Raw genomic sequence first — 21,461 nt, 5'->3', positions numbered from 1 at the left:
TCCTTTATTGATTGCAGCTGTGGGTGCCTCCCTCCATCATTGGCAGGTCTGGCAGCTGCAAGGGTTGTGAAAAATGAAAGATTCCATGGTTGGTTGTGCCAAACTTTAAAGATGAAGATATACTAATATAAACTGTAGCAAAAAACACCACGCACCAAGAAAATGATCTCCAGATAGAATTATGATTGGGAAAAGGAAGAGAGCTCTTTGAAAGGTAAATAAAGGGGTAAAATAGGTTGGACAGCAAGACTTTATACATTTTAGAAAGCAATAGCCAACATGATATGGAGTATATTACTATGGAAAATCTTCACAAAAATGCCATGTAATAACAATACCCCCAAAATCAAAAAGCATGTGTTATGCAGGATTCTCTTGCATTAAATTAAGTTCTCCCTTAAAAACTGAAAATATCTACGATGCAGTGACTTATGCAAAAGTTAAAAAATATTTTTTAAAAAACTTTAAGAACAACAAGAGATGCCAATACTATACCATATAATAGCTTGAAGACAGCTATAAAGAAAACACACTGGGGGGAGAGAGAGGGAAGTAGGATTTCAAGATAATGTACAAAAGCAGCACTCAATCGTGCTCCTTAAGCATTTTGGAAGGAAGGAAAAAATTCAAAAACAAATTCAAATTAACCTCTATATAGACTGGAAATGTAAGCAAGTGACAGCTGATTGAGTTTTATCTATTCCATGTAATCTGACAAAATCCACTTCATAATAAATTCTGGAGCACATTTTTGGTCTAATGTTTTTACATAAAGTAGCTTTTTCAACAGATGCCAAATGTTACTACATTTGTAACTAGAGCTAAGGCATTACTACAAGGAAATCTGTGTCCTTTATGTCCATTATCTGTGCAACTAACTGTAGCTATTTACTAAAGTCTTAATTACCTCAAGACATCCCCTAAAATGAATACATTTAGTGTAGAGATAAGAGAAGGACTTTAGCAGTTCCATAAAGTTGAGTTGAGATTTCAACTTAGCCCAGGAATTAAACTCTTGTAACAATTATAGAGGGGTCACTGGCTGGCCAGTGCGCCCTTCCATTGCTGAGCATAGCTTAGCAGTCACTTTGTCTCTGGTGCCCCATCCTTGCTCACTCTGAGCCTGAGGTGGCTTGCTCCCCTTTTCATGACTCAGCCCTCTGATCAGGTCATCTATAGTCCTATCCCTTCCAGGGTAATAAAGACTCCAATAAACCAGAAGTCTATTGACTTGGAAGCCTCACTGTAGGGTTGATAACTTTGGAGGATCAGTGGGGGAACCCAGGCCTTCCCTCTTGTCTGGGTTCTGGCCCAAGGACTCTATGAAGCAGCTAGAGTGCTTCTATAGACTCCCTGCTGTTTCTCTGTGCTACTTCCTGCTGTCTGGTTGATGCTGGCTGATGAAAGAGTGCTGCATGCTGCCAGAGAGCCCCAGGGGACTCTCCCTTTGAGTTCTCTGGCTGCATGCAGCCCCTTGCACCATGAGCCTTCTCCAACTGTTTGGGAAGTCTCTTTAAATTTCTTTTCTTTTTCCATGGAGTTCTCCTCCCTGTTCTCTTCTCTTTTATTCTGGAGGCTCTTCTCTCCAAGAACAGCCATTTATCTCAGCTGTTGGTGGTCAGCTTAGTCATAGCTCTGGAAGTAACCGTTCTGCCCATTCACCCCTTCCTGGCTGTTACAGTGGAGGATTTATATCCCCCTCACTGAATACTATATCCTTTGGAGAACAGCACTTATTCTTTTTAGTAAGAAACACGCTTCTCAGAATTTCCACGTAAATCTGTTAGTTTATGAATTATAATTTTACAATGATCCCTTTAAGAATTTTTTGCTAACTCTGTTTTGGCTCCTTAATGCAAATAAAATTCCTATCAGACTTCAGATCTGATAGATAGAAGCAACATCTCTGGTACTTTGCATCTGATTGTACTTGAGGAGTCAGACAGTGGTGTCTTCTTTCTAATACCAGCCGCGTTTTTAGTTTGAACTTTATTCCTTCAAGCTGTGTTTTCTATTAGTTGTTGAGTAAAATTCCACCCTTTTTTTCCCCCCAACAAAATATGAAACATGTTTGTAGTACACTCCGGGGAGTTAACTTCCACAAAGCTGTTCTCTGCACCTACATCATGGGCTCCCAAAACATATTTTGTTGTTTTTTGTTGCCACATAATACTGAGGATGCATTTTACAGACTACAGTTCTAATCCAAGTGGTAGATTATTTCTTTCTCTATGTAAAGACCTGGAGAAGCAGCTCTAAGACCAGACATGGCAGAATTTCATAGTGACCAGATTTACCCACAGTGGCAATCTACTGCACCCATAGTCAGGATAAGGATTAATGATATGACTCGGTGGTTTAATAATTATTAAACTGATATTCTGCATGAAATCTAGTGTGTTTGCTAATTTAAACTGGCAGAACAATCTAAACAGATTTTGCCCTATCTCAGCCCAAATTTTCTAATATCTCATTAATTTGTGCACTAAGACTAGGTACCTTCCTCTAATTAGAAGGGGTAATGTAGCAAACAGAGCATGTATGTGGATAGGATAGGATACATCTTTTGTGCATCATCAAAATAATCATCTTTAGCCAAAGCACACTAGTAACAGCAAATTGCTTTCCTGCTGTGCACTTCTGAATTAAAGAGATTTGTTTGAATTACTGTATTATGATCCACATTTGTTTCCCTGAACTTGAATCATTACTCATGGTGTCTTTCTTATGATATGGGACTCCTAAAATACAAATGGAGTTTTTTACTGTAATACTCAGTTGGAACTGGTGAATGTAAAAATGTAATTTTATTGCACAAAACAAAAATAGTATAAGATATCACAAATTAAACATATATAAGCCTACCTAGAAACAATTACTAAAAACATGCAAAATGGATCAAATAAGTCCACTGTAATTCTTATGGTTTCAGAACACTAACTCATTCACTCACTATAATAAATACTGGAAGAATTGTTTTATATAGAACATGAAGTTTTTAAACAAACCTGTGCATCAGCTCCACCTGATGCAAATTTTTCCCCACCTTTGGAAAAGGCCACAGAAAGCACAGGTCCCTGTAAAATTAAAAGAAAGTTCAGTCATGTGCTAAAATTTTTTTCTATTAGTCTCTCTCTTTACATTGAAATACAGAGAGCCATTTCTTGTTCAACAGAATTCCAACAACTTTCTAATGCTAATGAATAAGAAAGTGGATGAAGTAATATTTTTACTGGACCACCTTCTGTTCGTGAAAGAGACAAGCTTTCAAACTTTCTGAAGAGGAAGAGCTCTGTACAGCTTGAAAACTGGTCTCTTTCTCCAACAGAAATTGGTTCACTAAAAGATATTACCTCACCCACATTGTCGCTCCAATATCCTGGGACTAACATGAGTATAACAACACTGCAAACAACTAATGAGAAATAGTCCAACTGCAATGATGATTTCTACAAAATTAAAGTTGAGTGAAAAATGAATACTACAAATCACAGGAAAATATTAGGTCATGATTATTGGTGTATTACTTATTGTTCTAAACATAATCTTTCCTATATCTATTTTACTTTATATTTACTTTACTATATATTTGATATTTTTATCATAAATAATTCAATCAGAAAGTGGGGCTTGCTGCATATTAGGGAGGAAGAGAAAAGGAAAGTGGTGATAGGAGGTTCCTGTTAAGATTACCACACACTCCACCATTAACTACAGAAGGTTTATACAGCACATGTACTTATCTAGCAGATGATTAGTTGTTCACATGAAAATTATTGAACATTGCCCTCTTGATTTCAGATATTCAGTATGAAAACAGTTACCCAGCATTAAGCACATTGACTGTCACTTAAGGTTATGCAATTTCTGTCAACTTGTGACCAGCCACATTACTGCAAGACTTTGTTTTTCCATTGAAAATGTCATGCATTGGCAAATAACTGCCATCATTAGTGCACCATGTAAGTGTATTATTTTTCCTCTAATGAAGTCATTAAACATATCAATATGATAAAATCTACTCACATTTCAGTTAAAAAAGAACTACTACAGTACTGCTATACCTTGTGTCCATGAAGCGTATATATAAGTCTTCCTTCTAAGAGATCCATAATTTTAAGGGTACCATCAGTAGAGGCAGTGATGATATAGTTACCAGAAGGATGGAATGATACACAATTAACTCCTGCTCTGTGAACTAATTCACAAGAGACAAAATTCAGACATTGAAACTAACTATTGGAAGTAAAATCGACATTTCCTGTAGTAGTTGCTTTCTAGTGCCCAAAACAATAATCAACTCCCAATATTACTGGGAGAAAAGAAAAACAAATGTAAAAGAAAGCAGTTACCCAGTTCCATGCTAATACACCAGAAAAATTATAAAACGAAGAAAAATTGTGAGATGTTAAAGTAATTAATGCTTTTATTGAAATAAAGGATGCAGACTTGTTTGCTTTCCAGTTACCAGGGGGAATTAATTTAAAATTGATAAAGATATTAATTTAACAAAGAAAAAATATCCAAGTATAATTGCAGTTTATAGTAATCATAATCCATTGATTACAAAAAAGCATTTATGGTGTATGAGGAGATTTGTTGACATGTATTAAATTTATAAAGAGACAAAGAATTCAGACACTAACATATAGCACAGAGGTTCTCAAACGGGGGGTCGTGACCCCCCAGGGGATCACAAGGTTATTACGTGGGGGGTCGTGAGCTGTCAGTCTCCACTGCCAATCCTGCTTTGCCTCCAGCATCTATAATTGTGTTAAATATATATTTAAAAAGTGTTTTGAATTTATAAAGGGGGGGAGGAGTGTCTACACACATAGGCTTGCTGTGTGAAAGGGGTCACCAATACAAAAGTTTGAGAACCACTAATATAGCATGTTAAAAATCATGATATTAAAGAGTTTGACAAACCAAAAAATATAAAGCAATTCAAAGCAAAGACTATTCTCTGTGATTAATTTCATACTGTTAAATCTAAACTCCTTATGATCATGTACCAGTGAGTGTGTTTTCTGGTACCTAGACCCAATAACATGAGCTTAGGATGAAAAGCAAGCCTTAGCATTGAATGTCCCATCTTTTATTGGCCAAACTCAGATGGGTAAGCTGACTTTCACAGCATGTGGCTTTTTAAAATAAAACAAATATGAATTCTTAAGATTATAGCAACTTCTCAGAGGCTGTAAAATTAAAGGACAGTTTCAAAGGGACCAACTTGAAATACGTTGCAGTTTTTTAACTCAAATGGCATTCTTCTGAAAGCTAAAAATGTTGACAAAAAGTAATATTGAGTCACTAAAACATATAGAAAAGACATATTTAATAAATATTAAATGTTTACATTGTTTTCTGTATTGTCAGTTTCTGTTCTTGGAGAAGAGGGACTGAGTCACATTAATCACACTGTCACATCCTGATGTAGCAAAATACTTCAGCACAGAGCTAACTTCAGTGGGACTATGCACAGGCTTGAAGTTAAACATATGCTTAAACATGTGCTTCACTGGATCAGGGCCCTAGTCAATCAGGTCCGGATCTTCTGAGGTGCAGAGCACATTCATCTCCTATTGACTTTCCTTGGATCCTAGGGACTTTAAACTAACTGCATCAGGACAATCAGCACATTGTAAGACCTGCCCATTACTGAGTGGCAACAGGCACTGAATGGAGCCCATCCTCCTATTCGGTCATAAGGATGGTGTCCCAGGCATAAAAAACAGATTAAGAATCTCCTTTCCTTGCCCCAATAAACAAACAAAGTATTACACTAACTACAGCTCTTTTTAATCATTTTTAAAACGTGGCTATTTAGTGGAATATATTAGTCTTTGCTACAAGCTAAGGGCTTGGAGAATTTCAATATACAAATGGGTAGCAGCTATTTTTAATAGTTACAAAAACAGAAAAAAAGTGGTTTAATACGAAACTCCACTCCCCCCAAAATGTCTTTGGGCAGTCATGCCACTATAAAAAGTTCAAAATGATTATTTTTAAGGAAAAATTGTTTTTGGAGGAAGAGAGGGAGATGTCTATATCTTAGCTGTTTTCTAAACATTTGAAAATAGATTTGGGGCATGTCTACACTACAAAGTTAAGTCAACTTAAATGTAAGTCGACACCCAGCCACCGCAGTAAATAAGTCAGTCGGTTGTTTCCATGGAGTGTGTCCTCACTAGCAACGCTTGCACTGATGCACAGAGTAGTGCATCACGGGTAACTAGCCCACAGTTTAACTAGCTGCAGAGGGGTTGGGAAGGGCTTGCAACATCTCATGGGACCAAAACATTGTCACAGGGAGGAATGGGAACATGGCTTTGGCCTCCCATGATGCAGTTTCCTCCATCCCTCCTCTGATATCAGGGGCAAACAACCCATATTTTCTTGTATCTTTTTTTGAAACCCTGGCTTTGCCACACGTATGCAATAGCCCGAGAAGTAGGGACCCTGCTCAGCTGTGCACTCTTGTTGCGAGCATTACAAACACCTTGTGCCTTATCCTGCAGTATTTCCAGAGCTGAGACAGGAGCCACAGCGCGGAACACTGCAATGTCATTCAAGCAGCTCAGCTGAAAACCATTGAAAGAAACAATTCCTGGTTGCTTCTGGTAGTCACGCAGCAGCTGAACATAAGTGGAACACCGTTTCTGGTCCTGGGAAACAAGAACTGACTGGTGGGATGACATTGTTATGCGGCTATGAGATGATACGCAATCGCTACAGAACTTTCAAATGCAAAAGTCCACTTTCCAGGAATTTTGTGCAGAGCTTTCCCCAGCCCTGAAAAGCAGCAACACCAAAATGAGACATGCTCTGACCGTGAAGAAGTGAGTGGTGATCGCTCCGTGGAAGCTTACAACGCCAGACTGCTACTGGTCAGTGGGGAATCAATTCAGTGTTGCTAAATCCTCTGTGGGAGCTGTTGTGATCCAAGTGTGCAGCGCCATTAATCAACTTCTGCTAAGAAGGGTCATGACTGTGGGCAATGTGCAGGACATAGTGGATGGCTTTGCCATGGTGGGGCGATAGACGGAATGCATATCCTTATCTTGGCACCAGACCACTTAGCCAAAGAGTATATAAACCGTTAGGGATACTTTTCAATGGTGTTGCAAGTGTGGGTGGATCACAGGGGCCGTGTGACCATCATCAACATGGGATGGTCAGGAAAGGTGCATGACGTGTGCATCTATAGGAACACAAGTCTGTTCAGAAAGATGCAAACAGGAACTTTCTTTCCAGATTACAAAATAACTATGGATGACATTGAAATGCTAATACTGATCCTGGAAGACCCAGCCTACCCCTTGCTCCTATGGTTCATGAAGCCATACAGTGGTCACGTGGAGCAGTAAGGAATGGTTCAACAATAGGCAGAGCAAGTGCAGGCTGGTGGTGGAATGTGCCTTTGGCCATTTAAAGGGTTGCTGACACAGTCTGCTTACTAGGTTAGACCTCAGTGAAAGCAATATCCCTATTATTATCACTGCCTCCTGTGAGCTCCATAATATACCTGTGAGGCAAAGGGAGAGAAGTTTCTGCAGGGGTGGGGCATGGAGACAGATAAGTTCACAACTAATTTTGAGCACCCAGATACCAGGGCAAGAAGAAGAGCCCAGCAAGGAGCACTGCATCTCCAGGAGGATTTGAAAACCTGCTTCAGTAATGAGCCACAGTAATGTGCACTGCTTATCTGTGTTGTGCCTTCTCATACCATCCCATCAGTTGCATCAGTTTCCCTGTACTCCTCTCCCACTCCCAAGTCCCCACGATTGGAATAAATAAAGAGTATTTCATTCTTGAAACACTGATTTTTATTGCACAAGCATAAAGAAACAAAGACCAGGAATATAATTTAACCTTGGGCAAACAATGTGATAAAATTGGGAGGGAAGAAACCAAGTCAGCTTGTCTGTGAAAACGCAGTAGTCTTGCCCATCAAAAGTCTTTGTTTGTTCTTTGTACCCTCTCCCAGAGTTGACTGGAAGGGATACTGAACTCCCCCCCCCCCCACCCCACCTCCTGGAATGCTTGAGGGAGGGGGATTGGGAACAGGGCGATGCTTGTACGCAGCTTTGCAGAGGCTGCAAAGGGAGTCTAGCCTCAAGCTGTTTTTCTTGAAGCTCAACCAGATGCCTCAACATGTCTGATTGGTCCTTCATAATCAGCAGTATCTCATCCTTCATGCCACCCTCATGCTCCTGGGATGCCCTCCATGTCCATGTCCTGTTTTTCAGACAATGAAATACTGCAGGATCTTAGCACCATGTCAGCAGTCCCAGAGGCATTCATTAACTCACTGAACATGTCACCGCGTATGTAGCGGGGCAGTTACCCCACTCCGGAAAAACAAGGAGAAAAGGTAGGCTGATTGGGAAGGCAGCGACAGCTGGGGCCATGCCCAATTAGGAGACAGCTGGCCCTATCAAAAGGCTGTGAGCCAGGAGCTGGGTCAGTGTCTCTCTAGCTTTGGAGAGAGATGGACCTAGCTGCCTGAAGGAGCAAAGAGTACCGTGGACAGAGCAGTGCTGGGGAAGGGGCAGGCTGAGCTGGGGAGCTCAGGCCTGGCCACCTCCCAGGCTGCAGACTGACAGGAAGGCCTAGAGAAGTACTGTGCTGTAGGGAAAGGCAGCAATTCCAAACCCCGCTTGCCAGTGATGAGTGGCCATTACACTGCAGTCTGCCCTACTGAACAGGGGCTAGATAATGACTGGCAATAATGACTGAGGCAAGGTGGGCTTAGAGGGTTAGGGGTTCCCCTGGGAGGGGAGACCCACAGAGTGGGGGTACTGCTGGTGCAGAACCCCAGGGTAAGGGGCAACGGGATCCAGGAGGGACATGGATGTCTGAGGCAGGTGAGCCACTGGCCAGCAGAGGGTGCGCCGAGCTGGAATTGAGCTAATTCCCAGGGCAACCAGCAGGAGGCGCCACACAGATGAGTCTTGCTTCGCTATAGTGTGTTCTTTTTTTCCTCCTCCTAATCTGTGAAAGCCTCTCTGCTAGTGTGGAGGATGTGCTGAAGGGCAAGCTTCCACTGTAAGGCACACAAAGCACAAGGCAACCATTGTCAGTGCATACCCTGGATCTAGTGCAAGGTTGCTATTTAAAAATCACTCCTCTTATTACACTCAAATGCAAGCCAGAACAGAATCTGAATCCCTAGCTATTCAATGAACTGACTTGCTGTTCCACCCATGGTGAGTACAGCTCAGGGGCATGGGCATGGGCACAGGCCTTGTGCTGCAACTTGTGGGAAACCCACATCGGGAGCACATGTAGACCATGCCCCTTAGCAATATGGATGTTGCTTTGAGACCAGGGACCCGTGTTAAGCCTCCCAAATTGCGGTCTTTGTCCAAGGTGATGGGGCAGGGGTTTGTGGCCACAAGAGAGCACAGAAGCCCACTCCTCACTTCTCTTAATGCTGCTGGTAATAGTCACCCTGGACTTGCAGAATGTAAGGTCAGTGCCGCTCCCTGCCAACAAAACCACCAGCATGTTAAAGAAAATGTGGTTGAGGGACCCAGAAGTCACCATGGGTGGTAGATCACATGCTCTAATATTTGTGGTATGAGCACTTGTAATGAAAACTTCCACCATCTCCCCGAGGTGACCTTATGTGATATCAATCTCCTGAAGGAAACGGATACTGCAAGTGTCTATAAACGGACCCAGTCCTTACATTGCTATGCTGTGTATCGCAATGCCAGAAGACTTAATACTGGAGTGCCATTCAAAAGTGTTCTACCATGGTAGAACAAATAAGGCAGCCCTCCCCAGACACCTTCTGCAAAGGATTGCAGAGTACTTCCATGAAAGTTTCCTAGAAATCTCCATTGAGGATTCCTGGGTCATCCCTGTGCACACACAGTATTGTCTGGAGGGCACCGTCTGTGTAGCTAGAGCAGCCACTGTGAAGCAGATACCCACTGCACCTCACTTTTTCTTCAGATTAAACAAAATAGAAGAGCATATAAATCCTACAGTTTGATTGGAATTGCATAGTCACCAGAGGTGCCTTCCCTGGCATCATGCTCAGCTACCATGTTGTCCTGTGACTGGCTGGGCCCCAAGGTTAAAAATAGCTCCTGGCTCTCAAGGAGAATGGATCCACTGCTTGCCTGTCTCCCACTCGCCTCCTCTTCCTTGTCCAGAACGTCCTCCTTGTTGTTGCCTGAGGTGGCCTGGGACTCAGACTCCTGGGAGGTATCCACGTGGGGTTTGGGGGTAGTAATAGGTTTGCTGCTGAGAATCTCATGCAGCTCATTGTAGAAGCAGCATGTCTGTGATGCAGAACCAGAACAACTCTTTGCCTCCTTTGTCTTCTGATATGCCCCCCAAGTTCTTTGATTTTCATGTGGAACTCCTGTCTGTCCCTGCTGTAGCCCTTCTCTCCCATGCCCCGTGCAGTCTTTGCGTAGATGACTATATTTCTTCGGCTGGATTGGCACTGTGCCCAAACAGACTCTTCTCTCCACTGACCAATAAGATCCACCATCTCCTGTGTACTCCAGGCTGGAGTGTGTTTGGGGCATTGAGTCCCCATGATCAGCTGGGTTGGTGAGCTCTCCACACTGATCAAACAGGAAATGGAAATTCAAAAGTTCCCAGGGCTTTAACAAGGGAGGGACTGTTTCCTGTGTACCTGGCTGCTGTGCAGCGGAGTTGAAAATGATCTCCAGAGCGGTGACAGCAGAGCATCATGGGACACTTCCTGGCCACCAATTCAGTCAACTTATACAATGCTGTGTCTACACTGCCTCTCTGTTGACCGATCAACATCGAATTAAGCACTACGCCTCTCACGGACGTGGAGTAATTAATTAGATGTTACAGGCGAGTTAGGTCAGAGGAAGGGTCCTGGTAGTTTAGACGCATACATTATTAGGTAGATGTAAGGTGGCTTCCATTGACCTAAGTTTGTAGTGTAGACTAGGCCTTAATGGGAAACTGATATTCTATAAATATTGAATTATGCTATTAATCACAGATGTGTATGTTTTCCTAAAACTTTCATACTGTAACATACTGTACTGAAAATCAAAAGTAGGAAGACAAAGGAAAATAACACCTACCTAATAAGATTAACAGATTGTCACTGTAGACTAGAATGTCTGCAGAGCCACTGCAAAACTGATAACAGCTACAAACATGACTGAGGACCCTTTTTGTTCAGAATATCACCAGCTTAATTATCATGGAGTTTTGCAGTCTGTTACCATGCAATTTTTAAGTTCTCAGCCACTCTGACTTTACTATAACTATATTGCACACTATAATTAGTAAGGCATGGTCTCTTGGCATACAATAAACACTACACCATTGTGACATCAGAGGTAACTCAACCAACTGCCATCCTTACACTACAAAGGTGGTTTTCAACCTTTTTTCATTTGCAGATCCCTAAACATTTTTGAATGGAAGTGCAGATCCCTTTGGAAATTTTAGATATTAATGGCGGACCCCGAAGGGTCTGGGGACCATAGGTTGAAAACCACTGCCTTACAACTAATTTGTACGCAACACTTTAATTGGTTGTATGGGGAAGACTGCACAGAAGGTGGATTACTTGGCCCAACTGCCAGTTTTTCAAAATCTCTTACAGAACAACACAATCAACACACACACAGAGCCCCTCACAGCAGCGCACACTGCTCATTTGCCACCTGCACAAATCGACACAAATCTTCCAGGACTGTCTCTCTCTCTCTCTGTCACTCTGAAGCCTAGCATGTCTGAGACATTGTGAAGTGAAACAGCTAGAACCATGGTTGATGGCTCTTTTTTATTTGGAATATCACCAGGTTCAAGCATCAGTGGGCTGTCAGAACCAGATGGAAGGCTGGAGTCCAAAGGTTCCGTGGTGGTTGGAATGTGACAGTTGATCAGAGAAAGCAGGAGTAACAGCTACATGGGGTAACAAGGAGATGGTTGTCCCACCAACCAGGGGGCTGCTCTGTGTACAAACTTTGGGGAACATATACAAACAGCAACATTGCTCTCTGCAACACAACACATGGAAACAAGAGCCCTTTTTATCAGCTTTTAGGAATTACACCCATGCAACAGGATGAGCTTTCAGCTAATAGTTCTAAATAAAAATTCTGAATAGTATTCCCCCATCATGAATCTGTCTCCTCCCCATATCTCCAGCCTTTCCTAAATTTTTATCTTCTCATGATAGACTAGAACTTGAAATTCAGAATATTATTTCAAAGTAACATGAAAACTACTTGAATGCTAATTTTCATGCCATTTATTTCTCCCACATTCTGCCTTATTTAAATAATAAAATACTTATTTTTTCATAACTATTTTCCAGAGCACTTTTCAAATGTTAACTATTACTTGAAACACCTATATGGAAAGCCAAACACTGAAAGGATAAGTAACTTGTCCAAGACCGGAGAACTACTCAGCGGCATAATTAGCATTAAAAGACAGAAGTCCCATGCTCTAACTCCCAGTTTCACGTTCTAACCACTGGACCACACTTTCTCAGTTAGCTGTTATTAAGCAACATTTCTTATACAGTAACTCCTCACTTAACGTTGTCACGTCGCTGATCTATTAGAGAACATGCTCGTTTAAAGTTGCGCAATGCTCCCTTATAATGTCATTTGGCAGCCGCCTGCTTTGTCGACTGCCTGCAGGAAGAGCAGCCTGTTGCAGCTGGCTGGTGGGGGCTTGGAACCAGGGAGGACCTGCAGCCCCCATATCAGGTCCCCTAAGTTCCCTGTGCAGCAGCCGCACAGCAGGCTAACAATTGCTGGGCAGTTCAGGTGTCCCTCCTGCCACTGCTGTGTGCTGCTCCTGCCTTGAAGCTGCTCCTGGGGGTGGGGTGGATAAAAGGGGTGCTAATGTCAGGAAGCCTCCCTCTCCCCCACTCCTGTACCCAGGGATTTCCCTACCCCCCACCCCCCGAATTTTCCCAACACCCACCCTCTCCCCCCAGTTTTGTGAACTAGTTACATGCAGTGTTGCCAATTTAGTGATTGTTTGGACATCTGAATTGAAGTTGAAACATTAATATACACTTTAAAAGCATATAAAGTGTTTGATAAAATACGTGTATCTGAAAAAAATAATAGATTTGAAAAGTGTGAACATAGACTAGTTTCCTTATACAGCTGTTGTTTTTTATGACAGTGTCAGTACATTCATTTCAGGGATGTTGGCCAACCTAATAATTTCAAATTATGATTTGTAATCAAAATTCTACATGAGCTCTCCCTAACAGCTAGTGATGAGGTGGTGGCTGGAGGGAAAAGGCTTTAAGACCAGATTGTATTTACATTCACACCTAATCTATCTAGGTATCCAGCAAACAGAGCTGTGTTGCTCAAGTGATAGATTTTGGCTGGGGTTGGGTTACAAATCACTTGAATGCAGGGGGTAATTAAATGTTGTTGTTCTTATTGTAGGAGTAAAGGGCAGTAGAACTGTACTCAGCCTGTGCTGATTGAGGACATCAAGAGGGTGGGAACATGTGTTTTGCTTGTTGGTCTGCCTGAGTCACAAGTACTTTTTGACCTGCCCCTCTCCACTGTTTAAAGATAGAGCTGATTAGGCTCCATAGATAGTTTCTTGTTCTGTTAAGTACGACTACAGCTGAAATCACTGATAATCAGGTCTAAGTGCTTAGACCTGCTGTGGGACAGTATTTCTGTGGAAGAGACGGCCCCGTCTGCACTAGCAGCAAGGTTCCTCCACTGAGAGCTCAGCTGAAATCACTGCGAGCTGTGTGGAACCTCAAGAGACCAACTCACAGAGATCACAGTGGCAGGTGGCAGCAGAAGGAGACAGCGCAGGGCCATTGGCAACAGAGTGATGTAGTGAACGGTGGCACAACGAACAACAGTGGCCAGAGCGAACAGTGAGCAGCTGGAGGAATGAGCAAGGTGCCTTCTTGCCCCCCACCTCGGAGGTGAATTCATGTGAAAGCACCTCTGAAGTCTGAGTCTCCACTGACCAAAGACAACACTGGTGAGATTAAATGAGGCTGTTAAGAATGCTGGAGACACAACACAGTTCATGCGAACAAACATGGCTGTGGCATCATACTTTCTATTTAAGCAAGAGATACTACAAACTGGAGGCCAATGTTAAGTGCATTGTCACTTGTTCATCCTGAAGTTGAACACTGGTTCCGAATAAAACCAGCAAATGCTCACTAGCTTTCTGCAAGAAACTCAACTGACTGGCTAGACACATGTGGTGCAACAGTGAAAGACTCAACAGTTGAAAAAGTGAAGAGCTCTCTCACCACATTCAAAAAATTTCCATAAATGGCTGATGAATGCACTGATGCAAATGGGCATCAAGTATTAAGTCATTGTGTACGTTATCTTGATGTCAATGGTAGGCCAGTAGATGCATTTCTAGATGTTCAAATTATAGAGACAGATTAGCTGCATCTGTGACAACCCACATCTTAAAAGAGTTACATGTTTGTCAATTGGACCCCAAACAGATGGCTGCTTGTGCATTTGATGGAGCTGCAAACTTCTCTGGAAGACATGGTGGAGTACAAGCTTTGCTCAGAGAAAAGTGTAACCCTAATCTCTCCTATAAACACTGCACAGGCCATCTACTCCAACTAGCGCTAGTATGAGCTGCAGACTCTTCAAAAGACATTAGAAAACTATAAATTTAATGTCTTCATTATGTTCTTTTTTCAGCAAGAGTCCAAAAAGACTGAATATCTTAGAAAATATAGAAGATTACTGGCTTTGGAAAGTATCTACCAAGATGGGATGGATCTAAGTAGTGAGGCTGGTGGATTACTTTTGCGACTACGTTCAGAAAAGACTATTGCCATTCTCTCTCTTGTAAGTCTACTGTTGAAACCACTTGGGTCATTAAACAATGCCATCCAGGCATCTGCTACAACAGTAGTAGATCTGTGTCCAGCAATAGAAGCTACATTTGGATCAGAGAGCTATCCATTGAAAAAGTACTGGAAGAAGCAAAGACTTCAGTCTAGAAGTTGACTAATGAAGGCATTTATATTGAATCCTTAAGCGAAGAGACCAAGAAGTGTTTGTTAAGACATCTGAAAAAGTACATAGACTTTATTCTTAAAAATCTTTTTATAATCGTTTACAACCGCGACTTCTAGATTCTACTCAACCTCTACATAGCTTTTACAGATCTCTGTCCTATAATACACCGACAGTTGAGTGGAGTGAGGCACTACCAGCAAAGCCATGTGCTCAGGACAGAATAGAGAATTTGAACACAGAGTGGAATATCATATGACGAATTAATGAAGATTTGACTTCAACTCCTATTTGATCGTCACTTGTGGCTAGACCAGATCTTTATGCTAGGTTTTCTGGGATGAAAGAAGTAGGAATTCATCTCTTGCTACTCCCAGTCACAACAGCTACAGTTGAGCATTCTTTTTCATCATTGAATAGAATTTTGTGTTCTAAAAGAAGTCGCCTTCTGCCTGATCATGTGAGTGAACTAATGAGCATATCAATTAAAGGAATGAAAGTTCTGGACATACGAGAAGCCACCAAAGATGAACGCATTGCATTCAAGAAGTTCATTAACAGAGTTGTGCAAAATTATAACAAGAAACTAATAAAGATGTAGATGTAATGCTTCATAGAAGGCTTGAGTAGCCAACTTTAATTTGTGTGATAATTTTAAAACATGAGTTAAATCTAATAAAATGGTCATGAAACATTTTTCAGTTTTTACTATGGTGCCATACAGCCCACCTTCAACCTCATGGTCTCACCCTTCATTGGCCCTGACCCCCCACCCTAATTTCAATTCCTGGGGAAAACACTGCCTGTACCCCATCTCTACAGAAAGGGAGAGAGGAAGATGGACACAACAGGGCACAGGACAGAGGGAGCTTGCTGGCAGCAAGTGGTGTCTCAACTTGCTGATCTACTTAAAAAGGCAGTGTACTTAGAGTGGAGTCAGTATACTTAAAGGGGCAATGCTTGCGTATCTCTCACACACACACACACACAGTATGTCTCTGACTCACACAGAGATGCACCTCTCCTGCACTTTGGAAAGTGGAGGGAGTGGTACACTCCAGTGGGATAGCATGGGTTCATCATCACATTGTGTTTCCGCAGGGAATGTTAGCAGCCACTGCCATGCATCTATTGTGTCTCCTTGCATCATTTGTGCTGCCTTGTAGAGTGTGAGGCTACATTAACAATGTGTTAACCCTTGAGGGCTCAGTCGAGTGCAAGTTCATCATTTAGCAGCAAGGCATTCCCTGGGAAATATTCTATCCTTTCCACCTTCTGACTCCACCACCTCAACCAAGCTTCACAATCATAATTGCTGTGTACAGTATTAAACTGTTTGTTTAAAACTTATACGGTGTGTGTGTATATATATATATAAATGTCTTTTGCCTGGTGAAAAACATTTCCCTGGAACCTAACCCCGCCTATTTACATTAATTCTTATGCAGAAATTGGATTCGCTTACCATTGTTTCACTTAAAACGGCATTTTTCAAAAACATAACTACAACATTAAGCGAGGAGTTATTGTAGCTGTCTGTTATGTTATTGAGGAGTCTAGCTCATATGTCACTTTCACAATGGCCAGGTAGAAGATTCGGCATTAAAAACTAGAAAACAGCATCTGTCTTGAAATCCAAGAGGCAGTGGGATTTCCTGCCAAGAAAACCTCACAAGTCAACTGTTAAACTGAATGAAATCAACCTTGTTCGGCCACTTTATAATTCCATTTTGTGCATAATTTCATCCTTCTTCTCTCAAGAAGAATTAGCAGAATGAAAAGGGAAAGTATTCTCAGCAGAATAAAATGAAATCAAGTTGTACACTAAAATGTAAATAAAGGATAGTTAAGGAAATATTTCTTAAAGTTACAAGACATTTTATTGCTTCCATTTTAAAGAAATTATAATATAATTTAATTTATAATATAATATAATTATAAAAGAATTAAGTAAACAGGTTTAGTTACCATAAGCTATATAAGCTTTTACCTTGGTAATGCTGCAGTAACTTGTTCATTCGAATATCCCAGAGCTTCACTGTATGATTAGAACCTGCAGAAACTACACATGTACCACTTGGATTGAAATCAACATAGTTTGCAAACCTAGATGGAAATTATGAAAATAGATTTAATGAGTATTGCTCTTTTAACAGCAATATCTATAATTCAAGAGAATTAATAAGAACACAAGAATAGCCATACTGGGTCAGATGAATGATCTATCTAGTCCAGTATCCTGTCTTCCAACCGTGGCCAGTGTCAGAAGCTCCAGAGGGAATGAACAGAACAAATCAATCATCAAGTGATCCATGCCATCCTCTATTCCCAACTTCTGGCTGTTAGAAGTTTGGGACACCCAGAGCATGGGGTTGCGTCCACCTTGGCTGAGAACCATTGATGGACCTATCCTCCATGAATGTTTCTACTTTTGGCTTTCACAACATCCCCTAGCAATGAGTTCCACAGGTTGACTGTACATTGTGTGAAGAAGCACTTCCATGTGTTTAAAGCTCCTATTAATTTCATTGAGTGACCCCTGGTTCTTGTGTTATGTGAAGGGATAAATAACACTCCCCTATTCACTGTCTCCACACCATTCATGATTTTATAGACCTCTATCATATTCTCCATTAGTTGTCTCTTTTCTAAGATGAATAGTCCTAGTCTCTCCTCATATGGAAGCTGTTCCATACCCCCAATCATTTTTGTTGTCTTTCTCTGTACTTTTTCCAATTCTAATATATCCTTTTTGAGATGGCACAATCAGAACTGCATGCAGTGTTCCAGGTGTAGGCATACCACAGATTTATACAGTGCTATTAGATGTTCTCATCTAGCAAATGTTTTCAGAACGCTATCCACTATGACTCCACAATCTCTTTCTTGAGTGGCAATAGCTACCGTAATTTAGAGCTCATCATTTTGCATGTATAGTTTGGATTATGTTTTCCCACGTGCATAATTTTGCATTTATCAGCATTGATTTTCATCTGCCATTTTGTTGCCCAGTCATCCAGTTTTGTGAGATCCCTTTGTAATTCTTCGCAGTCAGCTTTGGACTTAAGTATCTTGACTAATTTTGTATCATCTGCAAACTTAGCCAGCTGACTGTTCACCGTTTTCAAAATCATTTATGAATATGATGAACAGCACTGGTCCCAGTACAGATCCCTGGGGGACACTGCTATTTACCTCTCTCCACTGTGAAAACTGACCATTTATTCCTACCCTTTTGTTCTCCTGTCTTTTAATCATTTACTGATCCAAGAGAGGACCTTTCCTCTTATCCCATGACTGCTTACTTTACTTAAGAGCTTTTGGTGAGGGATCTTGTCAAAGGCTTTCGGGACGTCAAAGTACACTATATCCACTGGATCACTCTTGTCCACATGCTTGTTGACCCCCCCTCAAAGAATTTTAATAGATTGGTTAGGCATGCTTTCCCTTTACAAAAGCCTTGTTGACTTTCCAACATATTTTGTTCTCCTATGTATCTGATAATTCTGTTCTTTATTATAATTTCAACCAATTTGTGTGGTACTGAAGTTAGGTTTACAAGCCTGAAACTGCTAGGATCACCTCTGGAACCTTTTTAAAAAATAGTAAAATTGAAGTGCTTTTCAGCTCAGACAAAAGGTGGAGAGAGATAACATAGCACTAGTGAAACTAATAAAGTGTATATATTGGGCTTATCTTCCAGGAGGTTCCATGCATCCCAAAAGCTCTGACTCGTTTATGTTTAAAAGAATATGGGATAATATGAAACCAAAGTACTTTCCACAACTAAAGAAGGCAGAACACACTGTAGCTTGCAGAATATTAATGAGTATGAGGGGAAAAACTGAGAATTCTTCACTAACAAAACATCCTACTCTAAATTAACAGAAAGGAAAGTATTGGGGAAAAATTCAAAGATAAAAGTAGTCAGAAGTCTAACCCAGCCATCTTCTCAAGTCAGGTTTGGTCTCATCTCCTGGAGACAGAAAAACAGATGAGCACATTTAGACAGCCAACTGGCTTCTTAAAAATAAAAAAAATCTTTGCATTTCTTTGATTTCCATCTGCTGGTAGAAAAGTTTGCATTTATTTTCAAATATTGCGTAGAGATGTTGGTGAAATTTGATTTAAGACAGCACAGAAGATGAACTTCATATCATAGTGAATAAACTTCTGCATTCCTTCTGTTGCATGGCACTTACCCTTTATAGTCTGTAAAGCTATCAATGCATACTTTATTTGCTGCATCCCAGATTTTAACAGTTTTATCCTCACTGCAAGATGCTATTAATCTTCCATCAGGTGAAAATCTGTAAAGTATAAAAAAGGTTTCTATTTAAGAAGTAGTATCAAATATTCAGTAATACAGATAACTGAATAGTAAATAGTAAAAGGTATTTTCTAGGACAATATCAGTTTAAGGGTGTTATACTTACTGAGAAACAAAGTTTGCAAAACAAGGCAGAAAAGATTACCCCTTCCCATACCATTTATAAAAAAAACCTTTTCTGCCCCTGAAATCTAAAAACTAAAATATATTTTTTAAACACCCACACAGCTTAATTGGGTGCAAGAATGACCTGTAGGCTGAATCCAAGTATGAAAGTTTCAGCTCTAAAGGAAAAATTGACAGAAAAGTTACAAGTGAATGGAAACAGAGGGTCATCCTAGAACTCTGCATTTAAATTTTAAACTAAGGCTTTCTCTACCATGAATATTTTAATGGTATTAAACATACACATGCTTGCGAATTTTCATTAGGTAAGTCTTTCTAAACTAACAATGATCCTTCAATAATTACCCTAACTCTCCCAGATTGATTAATGAAAAACTGTTTTTAAAAATAAGAAAAAAAAATGAGATTAGTCAAAGTCAAATTTATTAGTCTAGTTTCTCCAGTACTCATTACTTCTCTTTTTGAATACATACAGAATATAGGAAAACCAGGATAAAATACAGTAAGTCTTACTTTTTCTTCAAAAAAATTCCCATATCTATTTTTTTTCAATATTTTTCATGTATAGTGATAAGTGAACTAGATATATTTAAGTATTTCAGCCCAGATATTTAAAGGTATTTAGGCATGCTGAGCTCGATGTACAAAGCCTAACTAATTTAGAAGGCTAAATTTCATTTTCAAAGAGGATTTAGGCACTTAGGATCCCAAATTCCAGCTACTGGCAATGGGATTTTGGCTTCTAAATCAGTTAGGCATTGTATGCTGAGCTCAGCAACACCTTTAAAAATCTGGACGGATAGCACTAAACTTGTATCATTTTAATAATATACCTTATGATACATTTCAGAGTAACAGCCGTGTTAGTCTGTATTCGCAAAAAGAAAAGGAGTACTTGTGGCACCTTAGAGACTAACCAATTTATTTGAGCATAAGCTTTCGTGAGCTACAGCTCACTTTATCGGATGCAAGTGAGCTGTAGCTCACGAAAGCTTATGCTCAAATAAATTGGTTAGTCTCTAAGGTGCCACAAGTACTCCTTTTCTTCGTATGATACATGATTCACATTTAACAGCTTTCTACCATTTACACATTTTTCTGCATGCTTGTTCAGCCTCTGGAAAATAAAATGCCTTGTTTAAAGTTCTAAACAAGGAAATTAGCATATAATGTTCCTCCTTTACAAACTCACTATGAAAGAATACAACACCACAACACTCACTTGGCACAGCGAACCCAGTGTGTGTGCTGGGATAAGGAAAGCAAAAGGCGCTGATGGTGAACACTCCATACTTTTATTGATTTGTCATTGGACGCTGTAACTAGGAACTGGCCATCATGTGAGAAGTTCACACTACGGACAGGTGCAGTATGCGCTTTCAGGGCTGAAGATTCTCCATGACTGAAAAAATACGTTAACATTTTCCATAATATTAACCTTATAGAGGATATAAAACTCAATAATCATTTGACACTGATTAAAAGATCAAAATTAATTCTTCCCTGAATACACCTATACACAAGAACAATCTCTCTTGGTAAATCCTGATTACGGGCTTTAGACAAAGCCACACAGATATTTTGAAAAACTGAGTTTTCTGATCTATTAGAAGTTTATCTAGATGACTAACTCTAAAATGTAAAAGTACTTTGCCTTGCCAGCATTTGCCTTGTTACTTAGTTCAGAAGATTTAATTAATGAAATAAAAATATTTTAATGTACTGTAATAATCTAACAATCTTAAGAGTGAAGGTAAACACTAGCCTCAATACTGTAAAATGTCTAAAATATTTTTTGTTCAAAATCACTATCATTTTTCTCTAAAGGAACAGACAAATTTTGATTGAATGAATAAAAGTTGCTGTCTTGGCTTCTTTCATCACTTACCCACAAATTGCAAACTGTTGCACTGGATTTTAGCCATACAACTCCCATTTAAGTAAATGTATCCTTTGAGTTTGAAAGAAAACACTGCCACATGAATTTA

General features: G+C 40.3%; 1 protein-coding gene across 8 annotated transcripts in view; it reads right to left on the bottom strand.

The window, feature by feature from the left end:
- Positions 1-21,461, bottom strand: part of POC1B (POC1 centriolar protein B) — a 108,207-nt gene that overhangs the window by 74,583 nt on the left and 12,163 nt on the right. For all 8 annotated transcript variants that reach the window (XR_012156721.1, XR_012156722.1, XM_073327575.2 and 5 more), the window contains 5 exons: positions 20,696-20,875; positions 19,220-19,327; positions 17,008-17,123; positions 4,065-4,198; positions 3,009-3,077 (listed from right to left, as the gene is read on the bottom strand). Coding sequence is in view for 6 of the 8 variants with exons in the window: in XM_073327575.2 (XP_073183676.1) it covers positions 3,009-3,077; positions 4,065-4,198; positions 17,008-17,123; positions 19,220-19,327; positions 20,696-20,875 (607 nt within the window). In the remaining 2 variants the exon portion in view is untranslated. The remainder of the gene's footprint in view (positions 1-3,008; positions 3,078-4,064; positions 4,199-17,007; positions 17,124-19,219; positions 19,328-20,695; positions 20,876-21,461) is intronic.

This window comes from Lepidochelys kempii, chromosome 1 (genome assembly GCF_965140285.1).
Source record: "Lepidochelys kempii isolate rLepKem1 chromosome 1, rLepKem1.hap1, whole genome shotgun sequence".
NCBI lineage: Eukaryota > Metazoa > Chordata > Testudines > Cheloniidae > Lepidochelys > Lepidochelys kempii.
The sequence above is the reverse complement of the archived record's forward strand: the minus strand, read 5'-3'. Positions and strand labels throughout refer to the sequence as shown.